This window comes from Grammomys surdaster, unplaced genomic scaffold (genome assembly GCF_004785775.1).
Source record: "Grammomys surdaster isolate TR1022 unplaced genomic scaffold, NIH_TR_1.0 61, whole genome shotgun sequence".
NCBI classification, from domain to species: Eukaryota; Metazoa; Chordata; class Mammalia; order Rodentia; family Muridae; genus Grammomys; species Grammomys surdaster.
Genome location: NW_021604563.1, coordinates 18,329,851 through 18,354,394, shown reverse-complemented (window position 1 = coordinate 18,354,394; position 24,544 = coordinate 18,329,851). Strand labels below are relative to the sequence as shown.

Below are 24,544 nucleotides of genomic sequence, written 5' to 3'. Positions count from 1 at the left end.
TCTAGTTTTTTAAGTGTGATTTAATGATTCTTAGGATTTCCTTGTTGTCTATTATTTTGTCCCCCATTTTTGCTTCTAATTTTGTTAATTTGGATATTCTCTCTCTGCCTTTTAGGTCATTTGGATAAGGGTTTGTATATCTTGATTTTCTCAAATATCCAATCTCTTTGTTTAATTTATTCTTTGTATTAGCTTTGTTTATATTTAATTGCTTTCAGACATCAGTTTCATTATTTCCTGCCATCTACTCCTCTTGTGTCCCTTTGCTTCTTTTTGTTCTAGAGATTTTAGATGTGCTGTTAAGTTGCTAGTGAAAGATATCCCCAGTTTCTTTACAAAGGCACTTAGTGCTCTGACTTTTCTTGTTAGCACTGCTTTCATCATGTCCCATAAGTTTAGGTATGTTGTGCATTCATTTTCATTGAATTCTGGAAAGTTTTTAATTTCCTTCTTTATTTCTGCTTTGACTCAATAGTCACTTGGTATATAATTATTAGTTTCTATGGGTTTGTAGGCTTTCTGTTATTTCCATTGTTGAAATCCAGCTTTACTCTGTGGTGGTCTGATAGGATGCAAGGGGTTATTTCAAATTCCTTGTATTTTTTAAGGCTTGCTTTATTACCTAATATGTGGTCAAATTTGGAGAATGCTTTTTCAGGTGCTGAGAAGAAGGTATATACTTTTCCTTGGGTAAAAATTTTTTGTAGATATCTTTTAGGTCCATATCATCTGTTAAAGCTATTATTTCTCTGTTTAGTTTATGTCTGGTTGACATCTCCATTGGTGAGTGTTTTAGTTAGGGTTTTACCTCTGTGAACAGACACCATAATCATATAACCAATGCAAGTTTTAAAAGGGACAATATTTAGTTAAGGTTGGCTTAGAGGTTCAGAGGTTCAGTCCATTATCATCAAGGCAGGAGCATGGGAGTGTCTAAGCAGGCATGGTGCTGAGAGTTCTACATCTTCATCTGAAGGCTGTTAGCAGAACACTGGGTTCCAGGCAGCTAGGATGAGAGTCTTAAAGTCCATATGCACAGTGACATCCACCTATTCCAACAGAGCCACATTTACTCCAACAAAGCCACACCATATAATAGTGCCACTCCCTGGGCCAAGCATATTCAAACCATGATATTCCACTCCCTGGCCCCCAAGACTTGTTCAAACATATGAGTCTATTAGGGCCATATCTAGCCATAACGTATTTTTTTTAAAGTACATTTAGTTCAATTTCCAAAATCCCCATAGTCTAGAGCAGTATCAACAATGTTAAAATTTCAAAATTCAAAACTTCTTCTGAGATCCATCTGATCACTTAACTGTAATCCCTGAATCAAGACAGGAAACTAGCTGGGCTGACTCCAACTCGGCATCTCCATGTCTGATGTCAAAGGAGTTTTCAGATCTCTAACTCCTTTTTCATCTTTGTTGACTACAACAAACTTCTTTTCATGGGCTAGTTCCACTTCCTATTAGCACCTTTCCTTAGGAGATATCCTATGTCTCTATCATCTGAAAAATCTTGGGGTCTCCAAAGCAGCTTCACTGTCACAGCTTCCTGTTTAAATGTCTGCGATCCACACATCTGGGCTCCTCCAAAGGGCTGGCATCACTTCTTGAGCTCTGCCTCTGTGGCACTCTCAGCTCAGGTTGATCCACTTCACTGGTGCTGCCATTATTGGTGATCATACCATGGTTGGTACTGGCATCTCCAGTATGCTGGGGTTGTCCAGTGCAACTAGCTTCACCAACAGCCTCTCATAGCATCTCTTCATGGTGACAAGCCTCAAATCCTTTGCATGACCCCTTCAGTCCTGGGCTGTCAACTACAACTGAGGCTGCATCTTCACCAACTGGCTTCTATGGCCTCTCACAGTGCCAAGCCTCAAATGCTACCCCTTCATGTTTCAAAACCAGTAGCACTTGGATGACTCTTATACATTACCAAGTCAGGCTGACAACACCAGGCACAACCTTGGCTATCTCTGGAACACAGCTTCTTTGTGCTCTCAGAAAACACTTCCCAGATTTCACCTCAGTGATGGTGGTCTCTTAAGCCCTGCAAATTTCTTAGCTCTAGATAGCCAGCATATATTGTCCCAGTAATCCATTCCATTTGTCACTCTAAAACCAGCCACATAGCCTAAGCTGCTGTGTTCTGCTGCTTCCTAGAGCTGGAACATGCCCCCCCCTTATTTAATTATCAGTTTTCTCTTTTCCAACTCCCTCTCTCCGTCTAAGCTTGGCTTTCCTAAAACTTGCTCTGTAGATTGACCTTGAACTCAGAGATCTGCATGGCTCTGTCTCCTGGGATTAAAGGCTTGTACAACCATGCCTAGACTTAAACTTTTCTTCACCTAGAACCTGTTTTTTCCAAGGCTGGCCTTGAACTCAGAGATCTGTTTGTCTTTATCTCCTGAGATTAAAGGTGTGTTCCACCATGCCTGGATCTAAACTTAGCTGATTAGGATCTTGTCCCAACATCCCTTAACTTGTTATTCCTAGAACATAGGATTCAGCTCCATTTCACTGCCTGGTGCCCCCTTAAACTTGAAACATATACTTTATATTTGTACTTTCTCAGTTTGCTATCCTTGATTAAAATGTTCTTCATGATAATTAACCAGACAACAAAGTCTAAGATGGGTGTTTCTGAGTCTTGCTTTGCCAGTGCAGTTAATCTGGGTATCTTCACCTTAGCCTTAAGCAGACTCTTCAGACAAGCCCAAGTTTTATTAGAACATTAATGGATTATGAACTCATTGGAATATCTGGACTAGCATCAGGTAAACGATGAGCTCTCTTTTCTTTTGAAGAAAAACTGATCATGCTCTAGAAATATACAAGTATGAATCTCAAAGTATATAATACTGAATTTCTTTCTTCATCATTCTTTTGATTTTTAATTTTTCCTTGCCTCTCTGTCTTTCCTCTCCTTTCTTACTTTTCTTTCTGAAAGTCTTTTTTAAATTTATATTTTATTGGATATTTTATTTTCATCTCAGATGTTATCGCCATTCCTCATTCTCCCCACCCCCCACACAGGAACTCCCTATCCCATCGCCCCCGCGGCTGCTACGAGGGGAAGGTGCCCCCCCCAATCCCACATCCCCAACCTCGATTTCCCCCACACTCAGCATCCAGCCTTCATGGGATCAAGGATCTCCTCTCCCACCTATGCCCTACAAGGCCATCCTCCCCTACATATACAGCTGGAGCCATGGATTCCTCCCTAAGTCCTCCCAGGCTGGTGGTGACTGCACAAGGGATGGATACTCAGGTGGAATGGTCTCCAGACAGCCCCTCCTTCCATTTCTGTCCTACACTTTGTCTCCATATTTGCTCCCTTGAGTATTTTGTTACTCCTTCTAAGAAGGACGGAAGCACCCCCACTTGGTCTTCCTTCTTTATGAACTTTATGTGGTCTGTGAGTTGAATCTTGGGTATTTCAAGATTCTGGGCTAAAATCCAATAATCAGTGAGTTAATATCATGTATATTCTTTTGTGATTGGTTTACCTCACTCAGGATGATATTTTTTAGTTCCATCCATTTACCTGAGAATATCTTGAATTCATTGGTTTTTCTGTTTGTTTGTTCATTTGTTTGTTTGTTCTTTTGTTTGTTTGTTTGTTTGTTTGTTTTTATGTTGTCTTTCCTATATTTTTATTTATTTTTTAAATCAAATCATAATTGTTACTTATTCACACAGGTGTTATAAACACAGAAAGGCAGGACGTGGATAAGGGGATGAAACCGGAGTGTGGGTGTTCAGGGGGAGTACAAATATCTTTCAGAACAGGGTATCAGCTGGATGAAGGTTCAGGGGACAGGTCAATATGACTCTGTCTATGATTCACTTGTCCTTATCTAAGTTGGTATTATCCACCAAGACTACCTATTTACAAGGTCTATGACTACTCAGGCTGGTAAATTTCCACAAAAGCTGCCTATTTATAATAGCTTGTAGCCTTGTTTCAATGTTTTTCCACAGAGACCCAAGACTTGGTGTTAGTATACATGTATGACAGGCCTTTTGCTGATTTTAGGCCTATGGCTGATTTTAGGCCTTCAGTTTGTAAGCAGGGCTGCCCCTGACATCTCCTCCCTTCTCTAAGTATAGATAGAAGGGCTGTGGCAATTCTAATCTCGTGAAGGCAGGGATAGAGGCCTGACCTCCAGTAATTGAAAGGGACTTTGCAGTGGCTCTGGTCCCCCTGTTGTCCAGTGAGTCATGAGGGCCATACTCATCCCAATGTCTTTTTCCTGGAGAGGGGATACTTTTGACATCAACCCCTATGCAGTCAGGCTTGTCCCTCAGGGAACCCAGAGAGATATTTTTATCTTTTATTTATATTCCCTTGCAGTGCTTAGCCTCGCAGCCTAAGCAAGAATTTAGATCATCAGTCAGAGGGGGTTCTGGGTGGCCCCTCTCTGCTTGGTCTAGGGGCAGAAGTCCCCTCTTTTAGGTTGGGTGGAGATGGGTTTTGGAAACACCCTGGATAGAGTAACAACATCATCTTGAGTCTTGTGGTCCTCCATAGCTAATTTATGATATTGTATCTGAATAGGTTTTGCTACCAAATTATTTATCTGTTTTTCACAAAGTTAGTCAGTCTATTTAAGGCCCAGTGACAAAAAGAAATAAGTAAAAATAACCCAATTAATGGTCCCAAGATGGGAGGAAGTAGGGTTAACAACCATGGAGAGGTTGAAAGCCAATTCTTGTACCAGCTCTCATCTTTCTCTTTCTCTCTCTGTCTTTTCTCAGGGCCTTCTCTTTGTTTCTCTGTATAGCCCAGGCTGTCCTGGAACTCACTCTGTAGACCAGGCTGGCCTCGAACTCAGAAATTCGCCTGCCTCTGCCTCCCAAGTGCTGGGATTAAAGACGTGAGCCACCACTGCCTGGCATTTGACCTTTTTCATGCTCTCTTTAACCATCTCTGTCTTGTCTATGTAAAGGCAACATTCTTCTTTAAGGGCTGTACACAGTCTTTTCTATTATAATAGAGTAAATCAAGTCCAATAAAGACCTTTGAAATTTTGGAGGTCTCTTCAGACAGTGAAACAAGAGATGTCTTCAGATTAGTGATGTCAATCTCTAGCTGTTTAATATTCTTTTCAATGGCCCATCAAAGGTCTGAGTAGTATAAGGTTGGAGGCCAGCATCTGGATTAGAATTTCTAACAGCAGACGTTATGGGTGATTCATTTTTACCTGGAAAGGAAAAAGAAGGGAGTTCTCAGGGAGATTTCTCTTCCCTGGATGTCAATTGTTATTCATCTTATTTATGGTTGGGCCTGGCTTTGTGGGGGTATCTATTTATTTCATTACTCTTTTTGGAAGCCATTTAGCTGTGCCTTCTGTGGTATCAAACAGGCATATCAATCCTCAGCCCCATAAGAGAACTGGGTCTGGGTCATTCCCTTTAAGGGTAAGAGGGTCCTAGCACATAGCTGTGGCATAGTTTTTATTGATTTCGGTGATGCTAGAGGCAGTCAATAGCAGATTTGCCATGAGCTTTCAGTTTTAGAGAGTTAAAAGTGAACAAGGCATGATGGAGAATATTTCGGGGGACTCATTCTGGGAGTGTACCATCCCCCTCTTTTGTTATAGTGTCTTCATGACTCTCTGAGTGTGGAAGGAGTGGCTGCTAGCGCATCTGCCCTGATTTTACAATAATTCATTGTTTTTAATACCTGAGTAATATTCCATTGTGTAAATGTACCACATTTTTTTTATCCATTCCTCTGTTGAAGGACATCTGGGTTCTTTCTAGCTTCTGGCTATTATAAATAAGGCTGCTATGAACATAGTGGAGCATATGTCCTTGTTATATGTTAGAGCATCTTCTGGGTACATGCCTAGGAGTGGTATAGCTGGATCCTCAGGTAATGCTATGTCCAATTTTCTGAGGAACCGCCAGACTGATTTCCAAAGTGGTTGCACCATCTTGCAGTCCCACCAACAATGGAGGAGTGTTCCTCTTTCTCCACACCCTCACCAGCATCCACTATCACCTGAGTTTTTAATCTTAGCCATTCTGACTGGTGAGAGATGGAATCTCAGGGTTGTTTTGATTTGCATTTCCCTGATGACTAAGGATACTGAACATTTCTTTAGGTGCGTCTCAGCCATTCGAGTTTCCTCAGTTGAAAATTCTTTGTTAAGCTCTATACCACATTTTTTAATAGGGTTACTTGGTTGTCTGGAGTCTAATTTCTTGAGTTCTTTGTATATATTGGATATTAGCCCTCTATCAGATGTAGGATTGGTAAAGATCTTTTCCCAATTTGTTGGTTGTCATTTTGTCCTATTGACAGTGTCCTTTGTCTTACAGAAACTTTGCAATTTTATGAAGTCCCATTTGTCAATTCTTGATCTTAGAACATAAGCCATTGGTGTTCTGTTCAGGAACATTTCCCCTGTGCCTAAGTATTCGAGGGTCTTCCCCACATTCATTTCTATTAGTTTCAGTGTATCTGGTTTTATGTGGAGGTCCTTTATCCACTTGGAATTCAACTTTGTACAAAGAGATAAGAATGGATCAATTTTTTTACCTGCTGCTCTGAGTGCAGTGGCTCCTCTAGGATGGCACATGATATGGTGTCTCCACAGGAGCAGACCAGCTAGGTGTCTGCCCCAGCCAAAAGGACCAGGCGCGGGGCAGAAGGGTATCTTTTAAATTTTATTTTAATCGTGTGTGTATGTGTGTGTGTATGTGTGTGTAAGCCAAAAGAGGATATCAGATCCATTAGAAACAGAATAATAGACAGTTGTGAGATATCCTTTGTAGTTTCTGAGAACTGAATTCAGACTTTCTTGAAAAGCAACAAGTGCTTGTAAAAACTGCATCATTTCTATACTTCTTGTGTTATATCACTTCTTCATATCTCATACTGAATTTAAAACTTTATCATAAAAATGAAAACATAATTTATTGGAAGTATAAATAATATGTTAATTTAGGGAGAATTGCTGCATATCTTTGAAACTCTCAAGATGGTATGCACCTCCATTTAATTATATTTTCTTCAGTTTTCTTAATATTGATTCCTAATTTTTAGTACAGAGGTATTACATACATATTATTTAGCTCAGGTCAACATATTTGATGTATATATAAAAGATAACTAGTATTGAATTATTTTTGAATTGTTCATGTGATGCTCTATTGAAATATAATTGATTTGAAATTTTTCTATTTATTTCTAGTAATCATAATATATCAACAAAATTCTAACAGTATATGTACAGATATTTTCAATTTTATGTACACCATTTTGTTTTGTTTCTTTCAAATAATTATATTTTTATTTCTTTCTTTTCTAAAAAATTTTGTTATTTGCTCATCCTTTCTTTTTACTAGATTAATTTGAGTGTTCCAAGGAGGTTTCTGGTGGATCACCTTATTTGTTGTTGTTCTTGAGTTAGGGGGAATGTTTCTAATTTTTCATCATTTAAAATTGCATTTGTTATATACTTGTGTATATTCTCTTTGTTAAAATTTTAAAATTCCTAAACTATGTTACCTATAAATTTTATCAAAAAGTTTTAAGTTTAAAGAATGATTTTATCATGCACTAATATAATCAGTTTCTTCACTTTTGTTAATGTTCTAATATTGTAAATTTCACATGTTAAACTAACCTAGTATAATCACCAATTATTTTTAATTTACTATCCCTCCTTAAAGTTTAATTTGCCAAAAAAGTGAATAAGGATATCTATAGCAGCAATATAGAGTCCTGGAATTTTACTTTCTATTAGTGATCTTGCCAGGTTTTCATATCAAGGCTATATTATCATCATAAAATTTTATTAGTATTCTCATTTTCTCTATCTCTTTAAGAATTTGTAATTATCATTTCCTTTTACTCAGGGATGGTGAAAAATTGACTATTGAAGATGTTCAAACTTCAAGTTCTTCCTGCCGGTTAGTTTTCTAGTAATGAATATGTAAATGGTAGCTCATATTTTTTATTTTCCTTTATTTCAGGTTTTGTGTATGTATTTAAGAAACTGTCTATTTTATCGAAATTTTTAAAATAATTAGTACAAAATTCTTATTTTTTATTTTTCCTGTTACATGTATTTTTCCCATATGCACTTTGGCTTTAATTTACTATCCAAAATATTGTTAACACCCCCATTTATTATTTTTTCCTTTGAATTTTAAAATTTACAAATCCCAAACATCAAAAAATTTATTAAGAATTGCTGTTCTTGGTATTTGTGACATGGTATAATTTTAAAGTACTTGCCGTATAAACTTTACAACCTGAGTTCACATCTCCAGAACATGTAAATTATGTAATAATAGAGGCCATTAAAGGGGATATAAATAATTTCCTCAAAGAAAGTCAGGAAAACACAGGCAAACAGGTAGAGGTTTTTAAAGAAGAAACAAATAAATTCTTTTTAAAAATGCAGAATATACAATCAAACAGGTGAAGGAAATGAACAAAATTGTTTAAGACCTACAAATGAAAAGAGAAATAATGAAGAAAACAAAGAAGGGGGCAGCATTGGAGATGGAAAGCCTAGGGAGGGGGAAGAGGAACAACAGATACAAGCATCACCAATAGAATATAAGAGATGGCAGAGAGACTCTCAGGTATAGAAGGTACAAAAGAAGAAATTGATACATCAAAAAATGCCAAATATAAAAAAAACCTAACTCAAAACATCCAAGATATTTGGGACACAATGAAAAAACTATATCTAAGACTAATAGGAATAGAAGAAGGTGAATACTCTCAGTTCAACGGGCCAGAAAGTATCTCTGATAAAATTATAGAAAAATACTTCCCTAACCTAAAGAAAGATATGGCTACAAATGTACAAGAAGCATACAGAACACCAAATGGATTGGACCAACAAAGAAAATCCTATAACCACATAATAATTAAAACACTAAATGTACATAACAGAAAAAATATTAAAAGATATAAGGGGAAAGGCCAAGTAATATATAAAGGTCATATATCAGAATTATACCTGACTTCTCAATAGAGACTCTAAAAGCCAGAAGATCTTGGACAGATTTAGGGCAGACTCTAAGAGACCACAGATGCCAGCCCAGGCTAGTATACCCAGCAAAACTCTCAATCACCATAGATGAAGAAACCAAAATTTCCTATGACAAAAACAAATTTAAATAATATATTTCTACTATTCCAGCCCTATAGAGGATACAAGGAGGGTAACTAGACACAAGAAATAAATCATATTACAGCAAACCCAAAAGAAGAAAATCAGACAGACACAGTACCAACTCCAACAACAAAATAAGAACTATCATTTGTCATTACTATTTTTCTACATCAGTGGACTCAATTCTCCAATAAAATGAAACAGGATAACAGCCTGGATATGTAAACGTGATCCATCACTGTGCTGCATACAAGAAACATGCTACAACTACAAAGTTAAACACTACTGCAGAATAAAGGAATGGAAAAAGGTATTCCAAGCAAATATTTCCAAGGTGGAGTAGCCAATGTAATATCTAATAAAATAGACTTTCAACCAAAAGTAATCAAAAGAAATGGGAAAGGACACTTCATATTCATAAAAAGGAAAATCCACCAAGATAAAGTCTTAATTCTGAACATCTATGGTCCAAATGCAAGAACAACCACTTTTGTAAAAGCTTTACTAAAGTTCAAAACACTCATTGAATCCCACACAATAATAATGGGAGAGTTTAACACGCCATTCTCATCAAGGGGCAGAGCATCCAAACAGAAACTAAACAGAGACACAGTGAAACTAATAGATGTCATGAACTGAATGGACTTAACATATCTACAGAAACGTTTGACCCAAAACTAAGGAATTTATGTTCTTCTCAGGACCTCATTTTATTCTGCATTTTATTCTACTACATAATGGGGCACGAAGCAAACCTCAACAGATACAAGAAGATTGAAAAATTCTACCAGAGAACTACAGCTGATAAACAACTTCAGCAAAATAGCTAGATATAAAATTAAGTCAAAAAATTCACAGTACTCCATTATACAATTGATAAACAGGACAAGAAAGGAACTAGGGAAACAACACCCTTCACAAAAGCCACAATAATATAAAATATTCTGGTGTAGCTCTAACCAAGCAAGTGAAAGAACTGTATGACAAGAACTTCATTCAAGTCCCTGAAGAAAACAATCTAAGACAACCTCAAAAGGTGGGAAGACTCCCATGCTCATGGATATGTAGGGTTAACATAATGAAAATGGCCATCTTACCAAAAGCAATCTACAGATTCAATGCAATTCCCCATCAAAATTCCAACATAGTTTTTTACAGACCTTGAAAGAGCAATTTTCAACTTCATATGGAAAAACAAAACAAAAAGAACAAATAAAAAAACAGGATAGACAAAACAATGCTGAATAATAAAAAAAACTTCTGGAGGAATCACCATCACTGACCTCAAGTTATACTACAGAGAAACAGTAATAAGACCTGCATGGTACTGGTACAGAAACAGACGAGCTGCTCAATGGAACAGAATTGCAGACCCAGAAAAACCCACATATCTATGGACACTTTATTTCTGACAACGAAGCCAAAACCATACATTGGGGAAAAAAGGAGAGCTTCATCAATAAATGATTTTTTTCTAACTGGATGTCTGCATTATAAGAATACAAATAGATCTGTATTTGTCACCCTGCACAAAGCTCATATCCAAGTGGATCAAGAACCTCAACATAAAACCGAATACACTAAAACTAATAGATGTGAAAATGGGAAACAGCTTTGAATGCACTGGCACAGGAGAAATTTTCCTGAACAAAACACCAATGGCTCAGCCTCTAAGATCAACAATTGATAAATGGGACCTCATGAAATTGCAAAGCTTCTGTAAGACAAAGGACACTGTCAATAGAGCAAAACGATAGACAACATCCGACAGAGGGCTAATAGCCAAAATATATAAAGAACTCGAAAAGTTAGACTCCAAAAAACAAAACAAAACAAAAAACCAAAAAAACAAACAAAAAACAAACAAACAAAAAAAACAAGTAACCAACCCCCCTCCAAAAAAAAAAAATGCTACTCAGAGCTAAACAGAGAATTCTCAACAGAGGAATCTCAAATGGCTGAGAAGCACTTGCAGAAATATTTAACATCCTTAGTCATCAGGGAAATGCAAATCAAAATAACTCCAAGATTCCATCTTACACTGATGAGAATGACCAAGACCAAAAACTCAAGGGACACAATATGCTGGCAAGGATGTGGAGAAAGGAGAACCATTCTTTATTGGTGGTGGGATTGTAGACTTGTAAAACAACTCTGGAAATCAATCTGACAGTTTCTCAGAAAATTGAAAATAGTTCTACCTGAAGGCCTATTTATACCACTCGTGAACATATACCCAAAATATGCTCTACCATATCATAAAGACACATACTCCACTATGTTCATAGCAGCTTTATTCATAATAGCCAGAAACTGGAAGCAACCCAGATAGATGTCCCTCAAATGAAGAATGTATACAGAAAATGTGGTACATTTACCTACTAAATTACTCTTCATCTATTAAAAAGAAGGACATCATGAATTTCAGTCAAATGGATAGAACTAGAAAATATCATCCTGAGTGAGATAACCCAAACCCCAAAGGACATGCATAGTATGTACTCACTGATAAGCAGATATTAGCCAAAAAGTACAGAATACCAGTGATATACCCCACAGACTCAAAGAAGTTCAACAAGAAAGAAGGTCCAGGTAAGTATACTTGAATCCCACTTAGAAGGAAGAATAAAATAGTCGTGAGAGGCAGAGAGAGGGACAAACTGGGTGGAAGAAGCAGGAAGGGGAATTGGAGAGCAGGATCAGGTATGAGGATGAACAGAAGAGAGGATCAGAGAGCAAGGAGAATAAATGAAAATATGCAGCTGCAACAGGGTGGGGGTATAGGAGATCTCTAGGAAGTCTCAGAAACCTGGCAGGAAGGAGGCTCCCAGGATTCAATGTGGATGACCTTAGCAGAAATTCCCAAAAGTAGGAATACAGAACCTAAAAAGAATACCTCCAGTAGACAGGCAGGACCCCCAGTGGAGGGATGGGTACACTAACCAACCTATAAAACTTTGGCCCAAAATTGGTCCTGTCTAAAAGAAATGTAGAGACAAAGAAAGAGGAGCACCTGAAAGAATGACTTACCAGTGACTGGCCCAACTTGAGACCCATCCCATGGGCTGGCATCAATCCATGACGCCATTAGTGATGCTTTGTTATGCTCACAGATAGGAGACTATCATAGCTACCGTCTGAGAGGCTCTACCCAGTAGTTCATTGAGACAGATGCAGAAACTCACAGCCAAAAATTGAAAGGATGTCAGGGATTTTTATGGAAGAATTAGGCAAAGCACTGAAGGCCCTGAAGGAGATGACAATCCCATAGAAAGACCAAAAGTGTCAACTAACCTGGACCCTTGAGAGCTCCCAAAGACTGGGCCACCAACCAAAGAGCATCACGAGCTGGTCCTAGGCCCCTGGCACATATGTAGCAGAGGGCTACCTGGTCTGGCCTCAATAGGATACTCAACAGGGTTGACCTCTCAGAGGTGAAGGGGATGGGTAGGGGCAGTGGAACTCTGTAAGGGGGGGCTGGGTAGGGAAGCAACATCTGAACTGTAAATAAATAAGAAAGTAAGTAAATATATAAAATTGCAATATAACAAATTCAACAAGCCTCTTGCTGCAGCTTCCTGAGTCCTAATAATGAATTCTTGGTTTTACCCAGAATTATTCATAACTCTATAGATGAGTTGTGATTATTTGGCTGCTTTCTATTTTTCCTTGTCTTTAACATTTGATAATTTGACTGTATTGTCTTTGCAAAGACAATCATTTACATTGTTTGGGTTTTATGAGCCTAGGCATCAATTTGCCTCTATGTCCTCATATGACATGTTTTCTTTCATTATCTCTTTAAATAAGTCCTTGCCCCTTTCTTTCTGTGCTCTTTCTGATGAGTACTCTACTTTGCTTGATAATACTGTGTGATAATCATTGGCTATTTCATTCTCTTTTGTTTGTTGTTGTTGTTGTTTCTTTGATTACTAATTTCAAATGATCTCCCTTCACCAATCAGAGCATTGCTTCTTCCTTCTGCTTAACTATGGATTATGTCTGCTACTAAAATGCACTATGGGCTCATGCAGTTTGTCCTGGAACAGGGGTTCTTGGATGCTAGCTAAAAACCCTAGTCCACCTTGGTAGTTTTTGTACCTGATGCTGGAATTTGCAGGGATAAGTAAGGCCCTGGATCTGCTGAAGTGTGGGTTTGTAGGGTTTGACTTACAGACTAAGGATTCAGGGCCCTCTCTAGCACTGAGTAACACTTGAATTTACATCTAGGGTAGCTTCTCTGGAGGCTAAATCTACAGATTCTAGTCTGGTGTCCGAGGTAACTAAGGCTAGTACAGAATCAATGTCTGTGACTTAGAACCTTAGGGAGTCCTGAAAGCTAGGCTCACAGTCCCTAACCTAGTGCCTACATGAGATTGAAATACAAGACAATGTTAGCTATATGGCAGTATACCAACCTACTGGGCAATCAGCAATTGCCCTTGCTCTGGCAGGCTTAGATTTTATACATGAAGGGGTTTTCTGAAGGCTGTATTTGCAGCTGCTACACTAGTCTGTGAAGCATCTAGATCTGTGTCATGAAAGCTAGTTAGGGGCTACAACAAAATTGAAATGCCCCATGGTATGAAAAAAAGACACCTAGTGGGACTATGATGGCTGAATATGCTATGGAAAGATGGAGTACTCAATAGAAGGAGAGAAAGCAAAGCCAAGGGGTTTGTACCCTGTAAGAAAGGTGGAACTGGAGACTCAACAGCAGTGAGGAACAAGCAGATATGAGACAATAGTGAGGTCCTGGCCAGGGCTGCCACCAAGGGCCATGTCTGGGTCTATGACCCTATTAACGTCTATATTGATGATCCAGGTCTATGTTACCACCAAATACCATGCAGATGTCCCGGATCTGGACTGCTGCCTGAGTCACTGTGCTGAGCTGGCCTAGCCAGGCCAACACTCAGACCAATGACTCATTGCAATGAACATTTCCAAGTAAAAATGTGTGGACAAAAAGGTATACTGTGTGACACCCTGGGACACACTACAGCTTCTACGACAAGATATATCATCATCATCATCATCATCATTAAAGCTTCTTTTATTTTCTTTGGGGATGGATGTTATATGAAGAGTCAGGGAGATGAGTGGGATTGGAGTGCATGATCATGATGTAAAATTCAGTAAGAATCAATGAAAAAATTTTTAAAAGACTGAAAGAGGAGTGCATATGCATTAAACCATTGTAGAGAACTAGATGGTATTTGAAAAATGACTATTGTCTGGCACTAAGATTTTCAAATGCAAACCCAGTGCCTAGATTTGAGAGTCTATCACTGAATCCTGCCTTGAGCCTGAGATTGTGGCAGTTGTCTGATACAGGGTCTAATCGGCCTCCTGATGACACTCTATTGGGGTTAGACTAATGGTGGAGCATGCCTATAGCAGGCTATTGTACCTCAATGTATAAATTCTAATATAAATCATACAGTAGACTCGGAGTTATATATACTTCATAATGAATTGATGTTCTTAAAATGGTTTACTAATAAAATTTTTTGAAAAGAGACCTTAGAAAACAAAGATTTTCGAAGGAATTCAAAATTCAATACACATACACAGTCTCTAAGAGTATAAAAAGCTAATGTGATGGTTTGTATATGCTTGGGCCAGGGAATGGCACTTTTAGGAGATGCAGCCCTGTTGGAGTAGGTGTGTCACTGTGGGTGTGGGCTGTAAGACTCTCATCCTTTCTACTAGGAAGTCAGTATTCTGCTGGCAGCCTTCAGATGAAGATGTAGGACTCGTGATCCTCCTGCCTCTGCCTCCTTCAGCAAATCCTACTGGCATGCGCCAGCACAACCAGCAGCGAGTCATCATGGTTAACTTCTAAAGTATTAAATTTCCAGAAACAGAACTCATCATTCAACATATTCCATTCAATTAATGTGCTCTAATCACAAACTAGGTCATCATTCAATTTTATGTGAAAAAGAAAAATGTGAAAACTTTAACTATTTAAGAAATCTAAAATAATTTTGTTTTCAAAATGTTAACAGGAATGGCTGTGGTGTAGAGCTTAATACTTAAGTTTTTAAACAGAGATTTCATTAACAAAATCTAGGAATTGTGATTCATAAATTAGAATAGGCTTATGTTTTTCAAATATTCCTAATTAATTCTGATATTTACTTCTTGTTGAAAGCCTCTGAATTATGTATATTTTATCATTTATCTTTAATATTTTCATACATGTATACTGTATTATTCCCCCTGTGCTGGCTAGCCTTATGTCAATTTGACACAATTTAGAGAGTCATTTTGGAAGAGAGACCCTCAGTTCAGAAAGTATGGTGATTGTGTGAGTAGTAGTGGATGTAATTAATTAAAATCCACCTCTGGTCAGTCAACTATCTAAGCTGCAGCGGCTCTGCCTAGCTCAGCCATCATGTTCCCAGGCTGAAGGCCACACGTGCAGCAGCTAGAACAGGCCCACTAGAAACACCAACCCTGCCACCTATGAGACACCAGCGTGGGAGATGGCTCTGCCAGTCTTCCACACTGTCTCCACAAGGCTGGGCATTGCCCCAACCATCCTGCCATCCATGGGCCCAGTAAGAAAATGAGACTCTAATGTTTATAGATTAGTCAAAGGCTTTATATGTTTGGTAATGCTCAATAACAATATGCCCATACAAAGATAGTGGGATACCAATTAGCTACCCTAATCATAAGTTGTTCCCCACGACTGCTCTCCATACCTGTGTGGTTCTCCGTCCTCCTACATCTCTGCTCTCTCTAGCTCCTCCTCTTCCTTTTTTCTCTTCCTTTCCTAACTCCTCCCACCTTAGCTCCTCCTACAAGTAGTTATAACTTGGGGGAGGGGAGCACTGACACTCCTGACCTTGAGATATCTGAGAAAGCAGACTGAGCAAACCATTCTGAGTACATATGCAGGCAGTAAGCAGCACTCTTCCATGACCTCAGTTTCTGTCTCCAGGATCCTGCCTTGACTTTCTACTCTGACTTTCCTGGATGATGGACTATAAATTGTAAGATGGAATAATGTTTTTCTCCCCACATTGCTTTTGGTCATGGTATTTTATCACAACAATAGAAACACTACCTCCTCCTTCCAACACCTTCCAACCCTCTACATGCTTCCTATTCCCTCTCAAATTTGTGGCCTCTTTTTCTATAATTATTATTGTTACATATGATATATGAATAAATATATAAATATAATCTGCTAACTATGCAGTATTACTTGTGTATATATGTTTTTAGAGCTGAACACTTAGTACTGGATATATAATTCAGGGGCTTATCCCTGGGGAAAACTAATTCTTGCTTTCTTGGCAATCATTAATTGTTTGATCTAGGGGTAAGACCCTATGAGAGTCCCCTTATCTGTGTTGGCATGACAACTGGTATTGTCATCATTCATATCTCCTTTGGTCAACCATCTTGCGGAGATTTCATGGGTGTACCTTCCTGGTCATTTATAGAAGACACTATATCACAGCAGACTCCTGGGTCCTCTGGTTCTTACAACTTTTCTTCTCTGTCTTCTGCAATAGCCTATGAGTATCTTTAAAGCTTTAAAGATAGTATTATTCAATGATGATTATGGACTTGACCTTTTCTGGATATTTAGAAAATATAAATAGTTTGGATTAGAAATTAATTATATCTTATTATTTTGGTTTATTTTTATTTTAAATTAAAGAATTTAACAATAAGAGAATGCATTAAACATATCAAAGTGTTGGTACTGAAAGAATACTGCATAATGATTACCTATAGTATAAATTCAGCTTAAATGTTTTCTTTATCTTTTACAGACAAGAAATAAATACCACAACATGTGATGATAACATTTTGAGTAAGGATTTATTCTTTGAAATTTGTTTTTATTTACAATTCTAAACACTGCATCAACAAATGACTAGTACTCCCTAAATGTAGTAAGATAAAAACTGTCCTCAATTTGTTGCAGTTTCGATACCTGCTTGTGTTCATGCATAAACACACACACATGCATGCATACATGTAGATGTACATATATTGATGCATGTGCAAAAACATTTCTGACTTGGAAGAGTGTATTAGTTCAAATACAAAATTCATTTAGTTTGTTCTTCCTTCTTATATAGAAATCATGCTTACTCTCATAAGCTCCCCTTGTGTGCAAAGTTCACAGTTAAAAAACTTAAAGTGAAAAGGGCAAGAAAAATTAAAGCAATGAGAGTAATTAGCAAATAATCTGTTTGTTGAGAAACTGCAAGTTTGCAGAGGTCAACATGTTAAACTGTCTACAGTAGCATATATTATTTCTATTAGTCCCAACTCTACCCTCAGAAAACTTATAAGGAAGGTTATATATAACACTTCAGTTAAGGGATTGTCTCTGAAGCTAAACTGTATATATTAATCTTAACTCACATGTTTACCAGCTTTGTGATTTAGGAAAAAAATAACACATGATAGTGTGTAATTTTTACACATTTGTAGGATATTCAACGATATTATCTAATTCAAAAAGAAGTTTCAAGGATTGAGTTGAAATTTTTGAAGGTATAGAACATAATCCAACATATAAAAGCATTAACTATTAATAGTATCAGCTATGCTATTATTGCTATAACTGCCTTCACATACAGCAGCTCTTCAAATATATGTAAAAGGCAATCACATTTCTCATTAGCCTCTTTCTGTCTAGGAAAAACTATCTGAAATGTTGTTCCTAATTCCTCTTTTGTCAAAGTTTCCAGATAGTTTGATTTTCCTGATTTTTCTGAATAACCTCAAGTATGTATATATCCTTATAGAATTTACAGAATGGAAGACAGTATTCATATATATGGCTCTAATGTCTGTGGCTGACAATGCCAATAAATTCAGAGGGGTAAACATTCTGGGACATCTTGAAAATTAGCACTTTCACCAGTTACTTTATGCTCGGTGTCATGATATTTATTAAGGAAATCATAAAAGTATTAATCATATCATCTGCCACCTAACTAAAACGACATTAAAAATCAAGACAAGGGAAACAATGTAAGCATTTGAAAAGAAACAGTGGAAATATGTCTACATTTTATTTCAATTGTTTTATTAAAGTAGTTTAATATCATTATTTAAGCAAATATTTGTAAAAATTGTTTTTATAGGAAAACAAAAATTAAATGTTAAACGTAAGCCAATACTAACTTGGAAAAATGGCTTTTATGTTCCCTAATTGCTATTCATATAAACTGCAATGAAAAGAGCTATATTTTATTATACAAGTTACTTTTACTTAGTATAGTTCTTGCTTTGTTATATTTTTCTATGTAAGAGTCTGGCTATTAACTCTAAATTTTTGTTATTTTCTTATCTCAGTCAGTCAAACTAGGGGAAAATGGAATCAACAACATTTTGCTTTGACATTTCCCAAAACACCTATGCCAGATATAAAGAAGAGATCAGGACTTTCAGAATTAGAAGTTGCAGTTCCTGTAAGTATAGAAGAATTATTTTTATAGTAAATGTGTGCTAATGACAGCATATGGAAACATAACAAGATGTATAGAATTTGGGTTTTACTATGTAGAAGTAGAACTTAAAATTTATGACTCTATAGGACAAATTGTTCCCACATGTTTCAAAATAAACTTTTTTCTTTTACTTTTGAGATTACAATTATACCATATCACTATTAGAAAGACAAGAATCATTAGAGGTACTCATCTTTCATAAAGGTTCCTATGTTTTGATATTATCTTTTGAAACAGTATTCTTACTGTGCTTCCTTTATATATTATTTGCCTTTTAATCTTGTGTTATAACTGTTAACTTCCATAAAATTATTTTGATGATGTTTGATTTGTTATTATCAGTGTCTGTGTGTATGCATAATGGGTGTTTGAGTGAGTGCAGGCATGAGGGTACAATTGTTCAGTATACATCTTTCATAAGATGCTTCTCTTCTTCCACTATGGAATCTAATTAAGGTTGCCAGGATTATATAGTAAGCATTAGTATATGCTGGGCTTTCTCACCAGTCCTATCAACTTGTTTTTAACTAAAGCATTTAACTGTAAAAAAAAAAATTTACATCATCTCCCCTTTCTCCATTTCTTCTCTCCAAAGCTTCCCATATACCCCTCCTTGCTCTCTTTCAAATTCATTGTCCCTTTCTTCATTAATTATTGCTATCCACTTGTGCGCGCGCGCACACACACACACACACACACTGAACATTATGAATGTTAAATACACACATAATTTTGAAATAAAAAATGTTTATTTTTAGTAGTTGACTGGTTTTTATTTTTATACTACAAATGAAAATGTATCAACCATTTACATACTCTTATCATCATTCTCCCCAATCTTTTCAGAGACAAGAGAAAAGGAAAATTGAGGAAGGTCAGAAACGAATTCATGTATGGATAAGCCAGTTTTTAAGAGAAGTTTTCTTAAAGTCATCCTTTCCTCTAGCTTTTATTACACAGGCTCCATTCAAATATCTTTATAATCCTCAAAACCATTATATAATGGCAGAAACTCGAAAGCCAAAAGATGATAAAAGCAGAAATACTTTGAAGAAAAATTTTAGGGAAAAGCTAAGCTCATGTGGAATAAATCTGGAATCCATGAGAAAAAGAACCAATGGGAAACCTGAAATACTAGGCAATTCAGAAAAAAATACATCAAAATCATCACATAAAATTAAACTGCCTAAGAAATCAATTTCTTTGTCAGAAACAAATCTAGAATCCATCAATTCTAAGAAAACCTTGGAAATGAGTTTGAGAAATGATGACAAAAATTCAATCAATATCATTAGGAAGGAGATCAATAATGTAGCCACCTGTTGCAAGGACAAACCCAATACAGACTCTAAGAAGAGCACTGAGGAACATTCTGATGAGATATCAGAGTGTAAACAAATCTCACATATGAATTTATTGATGTATCTAAATGAGTTCAGAGCTGAATTCACAGATTTTGATGAATGGTCAACAAATTGCTCACAGAACAATGCAAAGAAGCCTTCAAAGAAGAGTGGAAAGAAGGACTCAGATATTGATTCTGGAGACTCAAAAGATGCAAAAAAAGAGGGAAAGAAAAAAGATAAGAAAGAACTCAAGAAAAAGAAGGATACATCTACTGATGCCAAATCTGTTGACTCCAAGGATGGAAAGAAAAAAACAAAAAAAGACCAAAAAAAGGAAAGCAAGAAAAAGAAGGATACAGACTCTACTGGTGGTGAATCTGGGGGGTCCAAGGCTTCAAAGAAAGATAAGAAAGAAAAGAAAAGTACAGTCAAAAAGGGTACAGAATCTTCTGGTAGTGGATCTGTAGATTCAAAGGGTGCAAAGACAGTAAAGAAACAAGCAAAGAAAAATGTCACAAAGAATGCATTCTCTACTGATTCTGAATCAGATGCAGGCTTAAAGAAGGACAAGAAAAATGAAAAGAAGGATAATAAAGGGAGAAGGAGGAAGCCAGTTAAGGACACAGAGTCTACAGATGCTGATTCTGAATCTGAAGGTGATTCAACAGGTAAAAGGGGTGAAAAAAAGGATAAGAAAATTACAAAGAAAGGAGAAAAGAAGGACACAAAGAAGAATGCAGGGTCTTCTGGAAGTGAGTCTGATTTTGGAGTAAAGAAGAAAAAGAATGATAAAATAAAAGACATTGGGAGTTACACTGATTCAGCATCTGATACATCTTCCAAGACAGGCAGAAGAAAAATTTCAAGGCCCTCAGATACTGAGTCTGAAGAGTCATCAGAGTTAAGAGTTATAAAGACCACTGATGATTCAGATGCCTCATCCACAGACTCAAAGTGGGGAATGTCAGGAAGGAGGAGAGGATTCAGAACAATATCCAAAAAGACTACTTTCAATGAAAGGGGGAAAAGAAGTGTGACTGGTAGAATCCCTTCATCAAGAGAAAGACTACCCTTACCTCCTTGTGAGCCTTTTGGAGCACCACCTAAGCCCAGACGTGTGTGTCGTTGCAAGACACCTCCATCACCTCCAAAAGCAAGATATGCTCCTTTGGTATGTTTACTAATATTTAATACTTAGGACAAATAGGGTTGACAACCTTGGAGAGGCTGAAAACCAATTCTTGTACCAGCCTTCATCTATCTCTTTCTCTCTCTGATTTTTCTTAGGGCCTTCACTACCTGTTTCATGCTCTCTTTAACCCTCCTTGTCTTGTCTATGTAAAGGCAACCTTGTTCTTTAAGGGCTGTACACAGTCAAGAGCTGTACACAGCCTTTTCTATTGTAATAGAGTAAATCAAGTCCAATAAGGATCTTTGCTATTTTAGGAGGTCTTTTCAGACAGCAAAATGAGGGATTTCTTCAGATTAGTGATGTCAATCTCTAGCTGTTTGATGTTCTTGTCAGTGGCCCTTCAAAGGTCTGAGTAGTATAAGTTCAGAGGCCAGCATCTGGATTAGAACTTCTAACAGCAGACATCACGGGTGATTCATTTTTACCTGGGATGCTGCCTGAGTTAAAGCTCCTGGGAGTCCCTCTTTCTCTCGGTTTTCTGGGGTTGGCTGCTGAGCTGCCACCTGTGACCTGCTCTATGCTCGGGCCCAGACTGGAAGTCCTATTACTGTTTTCTAAATAGCCTGGGGTATTTGAGGGACATAAATATACAAATAACTTTGGAAGGCACTGCTGATATATATTTTATCATCTCTATGTTTCTCTAATCTTTTTGGTGAAGTGTTATCCAGTTACTTGTTTGGGACAAACATCACAAACCTGTTCCCTCTGCTTTTACCTTGGTCATTGTCTATTCTTACTATGGTAGAGCTGAGGCTCTCTGTCATGCTAAGTACAAGACAATCCAAATTACAGATAAGTATCAAACTTATCCTTTTCATTATCATTCATTATTTATGTGTCTCATATTCCCTGTCATCCTCTTAACTTTTATCTAGGCCCAAGTTTGGATATGTTGGAAGAGTCATAGTAAAATACTACTATTTAAGAAATTTGCTTAAAAAAATTCATAGAAAAAATCAAAGTATGCATAATTTTGAAGATTATAATATAGAAAAATTCTGAAATTAAAGTTATAAAATTATTGCTTCTCAAAGCCTGGATTATGTAAACACACATACATACCTATACATGTACACATATGTATATATATATATATATGTATATATATATATATATAAGCATACATATATTCATATGATGCCTATAAAGTTAAGAGAAAGAAATAGGAAAGAATACTATGACATTGAAACTAAGAGAAAAACCCATGTACTTGTAGAAAGACTAAATAGCAATTTACCATGTAAAAATATTCATATTAGCCTTATAATATTAGTGTTGTATTTTCAAATTTGAAGGTTTCAATCATAAAAACAGTGGTGATAACACAGACACAGTGACTTTTAGCAGGTTTTAGTTACTCCAAAAAGAATGATAACTATACTAGCATTTGGTAATTTACTCCCTTAGTGCCATTAGGTGCACCTTAAGCGTTGATATGTACACCACTGGACTCTATCTTCAAAAGCTTCAAAACTACAGATCTATGGTAGAGTTCAAGGAGGGACAACATTTAGAAACAATCCAAGTTCTCCTCAATCTGCAGTATTGTGTATTTGGTTATAATCTTTAACATATCAGGCATTCTCTCTAATTAATGATCCTTTCTTTTATTTCCGTCTTTCAACTTTATCCTTCAGCCCGGAGTGGAGTGGATTCATAAGCTTCTCTGAAGAATAGCTGAGTCCTAGATTTCACAGAATGGCCTTATGGAAGCAAACTACTTTCAAACCAGCCTCCCTGCTTCTGTGGAACTATAATAAAGACCAGCATCCCAAATATCAAAAGCTGTGAGTTAGTGGTATGTGTATATGTATGAGTCCCCTGTTCCGGAGGGCGTCCCACGACGATCTTTGGCCGGCCTGGTGCGGGGTTCCAGGCCAAGGGGACAGAGTGCAAACAGAGAGGGGAGATCGCCTGCCTCCGCTGCTGCCTCTGCTCGTGTCTCTGTTGTTGCTGCCCAGTCACTCCCAGGATCTGCACCTGTCTCACAGCTTGGTGTCCCAGAAGGTTCCAGGAAAGCAGATCTCTTCCCAAGTGTTACAACTCTTATGACAGAAACTCTTGGACACCAGGATGATTCGTGCACACCTTTTACTTCTCCTGAATAGAACCCTTATATACAGTTTCAGGGTGAGTTAGGGTCTGGCAGCAGGTAACTCCTGTTGACTTGGTCTGAGAGCTTGGAGATACCTCATCTACATGTGGGAGAGCCTGAGGCACTGTTCCTTGTGACTCATGGTCATAGACCTCTCTGTTGGAGGGGCTCTGGAGGGCTGAAGCTGAGTGAAAAGAACCAGGGCCCAGGAGCAGAGCCGAACACCTGCCATCCAATAAAGGTCCCGGGTTCGAGGCCTATGCTCGACCAGGCACCCAGGTGCTTCTCACAGCCCACCGCCCCACATATGTGTGTATGTGTGAATGTGTGGGTTAGTGTGTGTTTGTGTATGTATATATGTGTGTGTATGTTTGTGTGTATCATGATTTTTTCACCATTAATTAATTTATTTATTCATCTTATATCCTTATCACTGATCTAACCTGTCCTCCTTCCTCCCATCCCTCCACTCTGGAACATCATGTCTCTATGAGGTTAGGGACATCCTCTCTCACTGAAGCCAGACAAGGCAACCCAATTGGGGAACAAATTCTACAGATAGGTAACAGCTTTAGAGACAGTCCCTACTCTGCTTGTTGGGGGAGCCACATGAACAATTATCTGCAAATCTGCTACCTATGTGTCTGAGGCCTCAATCCAGCCCTTGTATGCTTTTGGGTTGATGGTTCAGTCTCTGAGATCCCCAAGGATCCAGGTTAGTTCATTCTGCTGGTCTTCCTGTGAAGTTACTATCACTTCTCACTTCGGGACCCTCAATCCTCTCTGTAACTCTTCCACATGAGTCCCCAAGCTCCATCTACTATTTGGCTATGGGTCTCTGTATCCCTCCAAGACAGATGCTGGGTAGAGCCTCTCAGGGGACAGCCTTTCTAAACTCCTGTCTGAAACCATAACAGAATATCATTAATAGAATCAGGGATTGATGCTTGCCCACTGTATGAGTCACTAGTTGGGCCATTATTGCTTGGTCATTCCCTCCGTCTCTGCTCCATCCCCAATCCCTGTATTTCTTATAGACAGGATACATTTTGAGTTGAATGTTTTGTGGGTGGATTTTTGTCCTTAGTGCTTCACTGAGGTTACTGCCTGTCTACAGAAGGTGGCCTCTTCAGGGTCCATATCCCCAATGCTATGAATAACACCTAAAGTCACACTCATTGATTCTTGGATAATTCCCCTATGATAGATCTCTGACACATTCTTGAGATACCCCCCAGCTCCCCACCCCTGTCAGTT

At 37.7% G+C, this 24,544-nt stretch overlaps 1 protein-coding gene across 1 annotated transcript in view; it reads left to right on the top strand.

Moving 5' to 3' along the window:
* Positions 1-22,862, top strand: part of Cylc1 (cylicin 1) — a 34,693-nt gene extending 11,831 nt beyond the window's left edge. Inside the window, exons 2-6 of the mRNA XM_028777031.1 lie at positions 7,884-7,937; positions 16,957-16,997; positions 18,497-18,612; positions 19,498-21,168; positions 22,830-22,862. Of these exons, the coding sequence (XP_028632864.1) occupies positions 7,884-7,937; positions 16,957-16,997; positions 18,497-18,612; positions 19,498-21,168; positions 22,830-22,862 (1,915 nt within the window). The remainder of the gene's footprint in view (positions 1-7,883; positions 7,938-16,956; positions 16,998-18,496; positions 18,613-19,497; positions 21,169-22,829) is intronic.
* Positions 22,863-24,544: the final 1,682 nt, after the last annotated feature.